Source organism: Lactuca serriola, chromosome 6, assembly GCF_051521515.1.
Source record: "Lactuca serriola cultivar US96UC23 chromosome 6, Lser_US96UC23_V15, whole genome shotgun sequence".
Taxonomy (NCBI): domain Eukaryota; kingdom Viridiplantae; phylum Streptophyta; class Magnoliopsida; order Asterales; family Asteraceae; genus Lactuca; species Lactuca serriola.
In genome coordinates, this window is record NC_136413.1 from 172,685,977 (window position 1) to 172,697,361 (window position 11,385).

General features: G+C 32.9%; 1 protein-coding gene and 1 pseudogene across 1 annotated transcript; one reads left to right on the forward strand and one right to left on the reverse strand.

Moving 5' to 3' along the window:
* Nucleotides 1–1,080: 1,080 nt before the first annotated feature.
* Nucleotides 1,081–5,939, reverse strand: LOC145060418 (uncharacterized; annotated as a pseudogene).
* A 3,398-nt stretch (nucleotides 5,940–9,337) lies between these two features.
* Nucleotides 9,338–11,177, forward strand: LOC145057387 (eupatolide synthase-like). The gene is made up of 2 exons (XM_079005211.1): nucleotides 9,338–10,267; nucleotides 10,381–11,177. The coding sequence occupies exons 1-2, from the start codon at nucleotides 9,380–9,382 to the stop codon at nucleotides 10,990–10,992; spliced, it is 1,500 nt and encodes a 499-aa protein (XP_078861337.1). The 5' UTR covers nucleotides 9,338–9,379; the 3' UTR covers nucleotides 10,993–11,177.
* The last annotated feature ends 208 nt before the right edge of the window (nucleotides 11,178–11,385 follow it).

Sequence of the window (11,385 nt, forward strand, 5' to 3'; positions counted from 1 at the left end):
ATGCAAAAGATGGGCACCAACCTTCCTCAAATAGCTCAAAAGAAGGATTTCCGAAATTGCCCCTGCAGGGCCTTGCGCGACCCGCGTGCTGCTGCGCGGGTGGGTTGCGCGGGTGGTACCTGACATGGGCTCCTTTGAGATTTTGGGCCTCTAAAGCATATCCCACTAGCCCAGATCGAATCCAATCACCTCCTAGCCCATTTTCTTCAAGTTTTTCTTCATTTAAAGCCCAATTTGACCTCTCTAAATCCTCCAAAGCTCGTGAACTCGCCCGATTAATAATTTTCATACGCTTGAATGTTCCCCCGCATCTTTCAAATTTAAAGCTCAATTCTTCCAAGCCTTCAAGCAGTTGACAAGTCCACCCCATGAATCACCTTCATAGCCATCAAGCATGAAATCTCCAATTCCCTTCAAGCCCAATCGCATCGCAAGAGTGCCGCCCCGCTAGTTTCCAAGAAAATCTGCAATAATGCTCAAGAAACTAGAAAGTACCCCGAAATGGTTATAAAAATAACAAAAGGGAAAATATGCATGGAAATTATCTAAATTATGAATGAAATATGCTAAAATAAACTATAAAAAGAAGTAAACAAAACTAACTATCAACTACCAACATACTTTTCTATGAAGAGAATTAACACTATTCTTTTCCATCAAAAACTTCAAAACCTGGATAATTAAATTAATGTTTAATCATCTACAGGTCAATAAGGTAGGTTTAAGCAAAAGATTTTCATAATAGTAAGATTTTACTTACCACTGTTGTTAATGACATTGAAAGAAGCATCCCAACAAACACCCCCTCAGAAGGATTACTACCACATAACTGTTGATAGTTGATACTTTATTACTAAATGAAACCTAAAACAAAGTTAAAAAGTAAACAAAATTAGAAGGTTTTAGTCAAACATACAGAGGTTGTAATTCCAAATATTACTAAATGACATTGATTGAACCACCTGCAGATTTACCATTTTGTCCCAATGAGATTCACTACTGAACACATTCTACAGTTTGTAAACTAATATATATATATATATATATATATATATATATATATATATATATATATATATATTATGCTTCACTATTTCCAAAACCAGATGCTGAATCCACCAACAAGTCCTACATGTTCATAGTCTTTAACATATTGTATAAGTAAAAAGAACATGTAATAGATATTAACAACAATGATCATAATCATACCTGAAGCTCATGTTCAGCAGCAGGCCTGTAACTCAAGATATCTTCTATATCAGATACTTTCTCCATTTGGTCTAACTCCAAAACAATTTCATCATCCAGAGGCTAATCATCCACTTTTCTAATTTATCTTTCCACTTACAAAAATATTGGTTTTCCCATTTTACCCTTTTGTTCATTAAACAAATAATGAAGAAGCAATTCCAAATCAAAAAAAGTATTGGTTTTTCCATTATACCCTTTTCTAATTTATCTGGTTGTTGAGTTCAGAGGTTGGTGTTTATGGGAAAGCAGCACCCTCTAAACCCACCAAAAAGTGATGTTAGGGTAAAACCGTATTTTTCTAAAAAATTTTAGGGTTTTTATGCAAATATCCCCCAAAACAAATAATTTTTTTTCTGTTGTGATGGAATGAGCCATGATTCCATCATAAGGAACACTATATTAGAAAGCTAAAACCAACCTGAACAAGGGTTAGGGAGCTGTTGGCTGCCCAATATAACAAATTGCCCTGCAAAAGCATATTACAAATATTTGAATCATTAACAACTACTAACTAACATTATCTTATTAAAGGATACTCAAGGGTAAACTAGTCAATAGCAGCGACAAAAAAAACACTATACATATTCCTTGCATGCAGTTTAGATTTAGATGATATAAACTGCAAGTATGTTAGTTGCAATATATTAGAACTTAGATTCACCTTGGGAAGATTAAATCCAACAAAAAAATATAGGAATTGTGAGGCACTCCAAGTAGAACCTGTTATAATACAACAAAAAGCCATAGATGTTAGAATACATGTATTTAATGTATTTAATATTGTCACGTGTTTGGTTGGCAGGAGATGAAAATAAATACAACAAAAAATTAATAATTTTAAATTTTTTACTTATTTGTAAAGAACCATTCATTATTATTTATTTCAAGATACATAAAAGAGGGTATTCTGGTCTTTTAATAAAAAAAGGAGGAAGGACATGAAATTTGAGGATCAACTCTGGACTTCACTGTGGACTATCAACACCGGAAACGTGTGGTTACCAACTCATACATGACCGGCTTAGGAATAAAGTGGTCCAATGTCAGGAATGGCGGGTAAGAAAAACGTACATTTTTATAAAAAAAAAATGAATAAAAATCCAAGCGGTTGATTTTGTTTTCGTTTAATTGTAAAATTGAAACTTCACTTGCTAAATTTTTAAAAAAATGGGAAATATAATCACATATAAAGAAGGTAATCTCTCTCGGGCATTTGATCAAACAGCTTGCATGCAATCTGATTTCTAATCTTTTGGTCATTCTAAGCAATCTGATTTCAAACCTTTCTATTAATTTTGATCGGTTTGTTCATCAACTAAACTTTAGTTCCTCAGATATCCAAGTCATAAGACTAAACAAATCAAGACATTAATGAAAATAAATAAACAAATAAATAAAAGACAAAAACAGTGGGCAGGTGCCTATGTAGTTTTTACTTTTCACATAGAAGTTTGATATCCCACACACACATTTAATGAATCGTGTTTCCTTATTATAATATAACATAAAGATATTTTAATTAGGAGTATATCAATTTTTTATTAATTTTTTATCTAATATTAAAAATTATATGTTATTTTATGAATTATATGTTATTTTACCAATTTACCCAACCTGCTAATTTATTTTGGTGTATAATTTTATTGTTAATTAGGAATTTTGCACATGAAATATAATTATTAATTGAATTTTGTTTTTCAATGCTTCTTCCATCTTCATGCCATTTCTTTCCTCTCCCACCTCCACTCCTGAAAATACAACAAAACTATTAAAAAAAACAAAGAATAATAATAATGTTTTGTTTTGGGTTATATACTTATATACAATATATAGCAACGTACTTTCGATTATTTTTTTAAATTATAGTAATGTAAACAATTTTTAAAGTAGAATTTTCTAATAAGAATTTTTTTTATTAAAAGTGTTGTAGTTTGGTAAATTTTTAAAGTAGAATTTTTTTTTATGAAAAGTACAATTTTTAAATGTTACTTTTTTTCAGAAAACACCTTTTATTTTTTCATTTTTTTCAATTTGGCCATTTTAGCAGCTACTTTCCAAAAAACTTGTCAAATGTGAGGGTTTTTTTAAGAAAAAAGAGGGTTTTTTTGGAAGAAAAAAAAATTGAGGGCTTTTTTGGAAAAATGGAAAACTACAAGATCTTCAAGAAAAAAAAATGATGTTTATCTAGAAAAAACTCAATATATAAGGTCTTTCATGACCTTTTTTCAAAGTAAAATAAAAATGTGTTGTTTCTTTCATTTTTCCCTTTTGTTATAATCCCCTCCCCTATATAAATATATTAAAAAACAATATTAACTATAGAACAAGATTTAATAATTAAAAAAAACTAACCTAACATCAGCATATGCAAGAATCCAACCACGATCAAGAAGACTTTTTGACTCATTACACCATTTTTTATGAAACAACTCACCACAAGCACCATGTCCATGAAGCAATCCAGGATTTTCACCTTCTTTTTTCCTTTATGTGAATAAACAATAGTCAAACCAACTTTGACTCCATCACTAGAAACCACTTGATGATTTTCACAACCATAAAACTCAGAAAGATCATTCCATGACTTTGACTCCCCATAGTTATAACTATTTGATTTATTATCTATTGTGGGTCCCACAAAAGTTGTGCCATATAAAACACTTGTTCTTTCTTGAAGCAGGTTTTGTTGTTGAATGATTTCAAATTTCCCATTTGATAAATTATAATCAACAACTGCATCAGGCATCTGAAAAGAAAACAAATTCAGATGGTAAACAAAAAGTAAGGGCTTGTTCGTCATAAAATTTTAACAAAAACATACCACAGGTGATGAAATTGTAAATCGCATGATTGGTCAATAAAAGTCATAATTTGGTCCAGGTGATATTTGGGAAATAGATTCTGGAAGAGGAAGAAAATGTAATCCCAGCTCTTTAAGATGGAACACATCCTGTTAGACAAAAGGGCAAAAATGTCTCAAATTTTTATACCCAATAAACGAAAATAACAATATATGAAATCTGAATCATCATAACATTAATAAAACTATAAAAAAAAACTTATTTCTTAGAAGAGGCAATGCAACTGAACAAAGCCTGAATCTTTCACCTTCTTTAACAATAAGCACCAAATGTGTCACAAAAGTCAACATCCTCAATCACCAAATCATTGTCATCAATAAATACATTCTGTAACATTTAAAAAAAAAGGTAAAAAGAAAGTCTTTTTTCATTAAGAAAAAACATCATATCTCAAAAGAAAGTCTAACCTCCCACTTTCTTGGACTTGAAGAGTGAAGAGGGCTACGAAGGATATAATGGTAATTTACTGATTGCCCTTCTTTGTTAGCATTGGTAAAAAGATAAAGATAGCCTTGATGATGCTCGATAATGCAATGTGCACAAGCTTCACATTCCCACACAAGTGTTAAACCAGATAGAGGATCGGCTGCATTGATCAGAAAAACCTAAAGAATTTGAAGTTTGAATGATTCTTGAAAGAAAAATCAATGAAATAAAAACAATTAAAGCTAGTATATAATAATACCTTTGAATATGTGGTTGAAAACACATAAACAGTCACAAACTTAAAATCCTTGGTATGTCTGATGTTAACATGCACATTTTCTTCAGGTTCTTCTAAGAGTATCACATCTTCATCCTTTGATCCAAGCATACTAAAATATATCCTAAAATCATATACAAGAAATATAAAATGTTTAATTTAGATAAGAGATATAGAGTTTAGAAAAAGTTGTATATACTTATATAGGATACCTGTAAGGATTCTTTTTTTGATTAGTGACAACGTATAGCAATGCTTGACCCCCTTTAGCCCAGGCAACATTACAGACCCAATCAGCTTGTGGCTTGCTACAAAGAGAACCTGAATTCAAATCTCTCACACATAATTTGAAGAAATCGTTGTCTTTGTCATAGATGGTGTATGCAATGAATCGATGATAAGGTGAGACTTTTGATACCTCTTCATATGCATAACCTAAATCAAGTCATGTTAAGAGATTAAATGAAGTGGAAGAGAATTAGAGATCTTTGAGAGATGTTGAAATGATACTGAAATTTGAATTACCCCAAAATCTTTCTGCTTCTTGATTGTAATCGATGAGTTTTTGTTCAATCCTCTTCACGGCGATGAAATCGAACCCACCTGTTGGACTTTTATGTGAAATGAACTCTTCGTTTAAGCTAGCTAATCTCCTACAGAGTACTGGATATTATTTCCCTTCCTCCACTCTCCTGTAATACAACCTGAATTACACCTCCAAATTGCCAAAGAAGAACATGTGATTTGAATTCGCATCCGAAAGAAATCAACAAATTAGCTGATGAAATGCAAACAGAAATTGAAGGTACCAGGGCCCCCAGCGAGGGAGAAGTAGAAGGGCAGAGATAGAAGGAGATAGCGAGGGAGGGCGACATACGACAACGAAGAGGAGAGAATGAGGAGAGTAAGGAGTCACATAACCTTCAATCGAAGGTGTTTTGAGTGAGAGGAGCCGCTGGATCTCTTTGAACAATTTATTGAGATGTGGTTCAAAGCCCTAGTTCTTTTCGTCGAATGGCGCTGATGAAAACATACGGAGACTCGGCGACTTCGTGGATAGATAAGAGTAGTGTCTGATGGCGCTAATGAAAACATACGAGACAAGCACTCTTTACAGAATCCATGGCCGCTTAGAGCTTATGGGGTACGATGCTGGTGATGGCGGCTTAGGGCTTGCAAAAAAGAAGGGAGAGAGAGTGCAGATCAAGGTACTGGAAGACGGGCTTAGGCGGGTGTTTCATTTTTTGGGGTTCGATGTTGGTGATGGGGTTCGGTACAGGTGATGGCGGCTTAGGGCCTGACAATAGAATTAGGGTTCTTTGTTAGAGGATTGTTGAAGGAGAAGAAGCATTAGGCGGGTGCTTAATTTTTTGGGATTTCATTTCCCACCATCGCCGATTGAAAAAAAAAAAGCGAAAACGCGCTTCCTAAAAAAAATATAAAACGACATCTTTACACGATACGCCTTTTACGGTAGGAGCCCTCCGTGTTTTTTTTGGACGTTAATTTTAGGGGGCGCAAAAAATGTGTGTCTTCTATCCTTCACATTTTGCAAAGCTGACATTATTTTTTAGAGCACGCACAAATGCGTGTCCACTGTCAGCGCGTGTCGTTGTTTGCGCGTCATTAAAGGGCTTTTTTCTAGTAGTGCAGGTTCCTATAAGGACTAATAAGTATAGTATTATAGGTTAATACCCATTGACTACCAGTGGGATCGCCCAAAAAGTTGTTAATCTTTTGGGAAACTGTCCACCTGAGTAATCTCACTATACTATACATTAGAATACATGTTCATATATGTTAGGATAGAGAACTAATAGTGTAGAGCTAATAGACTAGTCTCTATTTGCTTAAGTGTAAACTGGTAGAGTAGATGGTATAATTACCTCTAAACTAGTAGAATCTAAAGTGCATCCTCTATGTGCATAATTACTATAATTAAAGACTTAGTTAGGGATAATGGTGGAACGGTTAAAGAGGTCGCGATCCTATAGTCCTGCGTGTTAAGGAAATTACGTGTAGGTTGTAAGTACACAAAGACCTGTGTTAATGAAATGACGCATAACCGATAAATACACGTATTATTGGTAGATCATGAGCCATTATATGTATGCATGTATATATACTGTAGCAATGTTCGACTGTACATACGCGCATTCGTAACATGTTTCCACACAATGTAATCATACTCTGATATATTTTAATAAACAAAAGTAAGAAATTTTCTTTGAAAATCGGGACATTACACATAATATAGAAACAAACTATTTCATATGTCCATGACCTATTTGTAGATTTATAGCCATAATCAATGATCAATTTGTGCATAAACATGAAAAACCCTAAAGTACTTAAAGAACACTTACCTGAAGGGATTAACATATTCAATATATTGAAGATGGTGTCATATTTTGATTGTTTCCACTTCTTGAAATGGTGCCTCAATGGTAATCTGATGGATATGTATTTACACATATGATCATGGCGTTTATATTGAGAAATGGAGGAGGGGAAGTGATTACTCAATATCCTCTCATTACACGTTTCTCTTATTTTATTAATTTATCATGATTGCACCTTATGCGTGAACGTAATATAAACTAAATTATTTTTAATTTCAAACTCTCACATAAAGATTGTTAATGCACTTTAGTTTAGTAATTTGGATGCTCGTTGATTATTTGTTATGATCTTTGGTAATTGGAAGTTCAGTTTATGTTCTTACTTTGATATTTTAATTTATGTTAGTTTGTTGTCTACGGTAATTGAAACTTTGATATATGTACTTTGGTATATTGATAACTTGGTAGTATGATATGTTATTAGTTTTGGGGATTAATTGGATGTTTGATATGTGGTTTGGTTAATGTTCTTAATTTGGTATTTTGGTTTATGTTAGGTTAGTATTTTGATATCTTTGGTGGTTGAAGTTTGATATGCAGTTTGGGATTTTAGTATGTTTATATTTTGCATATGGTATGTTGGTAGTTTTGTTAATTAATATGAAGTTTGGTTAAATTTTATTGGTATTTTGGTATGTTGACAATTTGGATGCTATTATGTTGAATTAATATTAATGTCCATATTTCTTTGGTAGGCGGACGATCCCGTGGACGCTATTATAAAAACCCGACATATAGCAAGAAACTTGCAAATTAGTTTCAATCGTTGTTGCAAAAAGATGAGGATAACGATCGGCCCGGAGACGGCGAAGATGACAATGATGACTTGCTAGTTTATGTTTAGTTTTATAGGTTGTTAATGTTGTATGTTTGTTAACGACTTCAATATTTTATGGAGTTTATACTAATAAAATTATATGATAATGTGGATTATATATGTATATCTGCAATATTAATATTGTTTTTATATAGTTTAATAGCAATTTAAATACTATTTATATAGAGTCGCTGCAATATTTTTTAAAAAAATGTTTTAGCAATAGAAGTATTAACGGTGAGGATGAACATTGTTGACAACAACAATACACACCATAAAAGGTTTTAATTATGAGCTATTAGCAGCAACATGTCGTCCGTAATACTATTAACGAAAACAAAATGAACCTTTAAAGATGATCTTTGTCACCAATAATGGTTTTACTTTTTGTAGCGTAAAAGTTTGATAGATAAAGACATCACCAAAAAAAATGTTCAGTGTAATTGCATAACTAATTGTTTAAAATAGGATATTTAGATTACTCCCATTGATTGATCACCAAAAATGGATTAAAAGAAAATGAAAACTAAAGAAAAATGGCCAATTAAAGAGGAAAGGGTGGGTGCACTAAACTTAAACTTAGTTGTGAACATTTGTCTTAAACTTTCAATTGTTTTTTTGTTTTTTCTTTGCTTAAATAAATCTTATAATAATAAATTAGGCTTTTTGTTTTTAAAAATAAAAATAAAAAATAGACCCGTATTTATAATTTTTTTTCTCTACAAATAGAAACAAATATTCATATGTTTTTATATAATTTTAATTATTTTATAACATTAAAATGTTGGGTTGCTTTGAGTTTTTAATAGAGTTGATAAAAATTATTTTAGTTGGTTGGGTATATAGATTAAAAAAAAATTAATAAATGGTTGGATTGGTTTTAGTCGTAAATGAAAATAGTCTTAAACGTTTTATATTTGAGTATATATAAACTCCTACATATTTGAACTTTTACGACCGTTAAGCTACATAATTTTATTGGTGATACTTATTAACGCATTTTAATTTCGTCATTTTCAAGATTGGTACGTACCTACAATTTATCCATTAAACAATCGATTTTGTGGTGCCAAGCAATTACTATGAATTAACCATTGGAAAATTAAATAAATCATCAACTTTGTGGTAGGAAGCAATAGAATTATTAAAATTAATTTACAAATACATAGTCAATATAGTCACATATTCAACATTGTACAGGAAGGAGATGGCGGCTGGCACCTCATCAATCTTTTTTATTTTAAAATAAGTTGATGGATTGTCATCTTAGGCTCCATTATAAATGGAGGTGCATGGATTCCATTAACTTCCAAACAAACACAACAAAGAAAAAAACCCCACTGACATGGATATCTTTGCTTTCTTCCCTTCATCCCTTTTTTCATCGGTATCAATTCTTTTTTCTTCTTTTATCTTCATATATGCTCTACGATGGATGAAATCATCCAAAGCTGCCCCTAACCTTCCCCCCAGCCCTCCTAGACTTCCGATAATAGGAAACTTGCATCAAGTGATTGGTAAAAACTTCCATCAAATCCTATGGAAAGTCTCCCGAAAATACGGCCCTATTATGACTGTCCATTTAGGTGCCACACCATACGTCATCATCTCCTCCAGTGAATTTGCAAACCAGGCCTTAAAAACCCACGATCAGATACTTTGTAATCGTCCACGTTCCAAGGGTTTCAAACGACTAACCTTCGACTACATGGACGTTGCTTTCTCCCCTCATGCTGATCAATGGAAGGAGATGCGAAAGGTTTTGGTAACCGAGTTCTTAGGTTCTAAGAGGAGTAGATTGTTCAAAAAAGTGGTAGACACTGAGGTCAAGGGCATGCTTGATTCTTTTTCATCACTGCCTTTGAATACTACCATTGACCTAGACGAGAGGCTCTTTCATCTTGTAACCGACATTGTTAGCAAGGTTGCAGTGGGTAAGAGCTATAGAGAAGAGACGTTTAGAGGTAAAAAATTAAAAGAGATGCTTGATGATCTGGTAATCTCTCTTTGTGGTTCTGTTTCCGATATTTATCCAGGTAGATTAGGGTTGATATTAGACGAACTACTTGGGTTTAATCGGAGGCTAGAAAAGACTTTCAGTAATTTTGATGCCTTCCTTCAAATGGTTCTTGATGAGCATATCGATCATACTGGAACAATTGACCATGAAAACGACATGGTTGATGCATGCAGATCTCAGTTGACTACAAACGAAATGAAAGCCCTTTTGATGGTAAAAACTTTTACTTTTCTTATTTAGATTTATATACCATATAAATTAATATTGTTTCTCAAAAGACCATATAAATGTAAGCTAACTCTTATGATCTTAAACTTTATAATCAGAATGTGCTAAATGGAGCAATTGATACAACTACTACGACAATGGTGTGGACAATGTCTGAGATTATTAAAAATCCTAGAGTTATGAAAAAGCTACAGGAAGAAATTCGAAGATGTGTTGGAAGAAAATCAAGCGTTGAGGAAGCAGATGTTGCAAATATGTCATACTTAAAGTTGGTGGTGAAGGAGGCGCTAAGATTGCATTCGACTGTTCCATTCTTGCTTACAAGAGAATGCGTAAAGCATTGTCAGATTGGTGGGTACGACATCTTCCCTGGGACAAGAGTGTTGATAAATGCATGGGGAATAGGAAGGGATCCAAAAGTCTGGACAGAGAGTGCATCCATCTTCAATCCTGAGCGCTTAGAAAACCTTGAGTTGGATCGTAGTGAGATGATTCCATTTGGAGGGGGCAGAAGAGCCTGTCCAGCGGCAAGCGTTGCTACTCAGATTGTGGAATATACGATTGCAAACCTTTTTTACTCTTTTGATTGGCAACTTCCAAGTGGACTGAAGAACGAGGAACTGGACATGGAAGAGGTAGGATCCTTGATTGTTGTTAGAAAAACGCCTCTTACCCTTGTGCCCGTGAAGTATGACCGGCAAGACCAGTAATCGTCGATTTATTATGTTAAGAAGATTTTGAAAGTAATATGCTTGTAATAATTTTATTTGGATACACCTCAATAAGTTCATTGAATATGATTATGGGGTTGTGGATGAGTTGTTAGAGACAAGTGATCGAGTGTGGTTGGTTACTATTTTTATTAATCAATGATAAATTGCATCTAATTAACTAATTTGAAATCTTTAGAACCATAGTATTATTTAATGTTTTGAGTTTGAATGTGTCACGGTAGCCCCATAAACGTTACTTTATCTGTTAATGTTATTATTGTACCATGTTTTGATCATATTTGGTTATTAACATTTTTTTCATGGTATTCTAAGTTTTAAAATATTCAAAAGAGAAGTATTTCAAAAATACCATTACTAGAAGAATAAAGT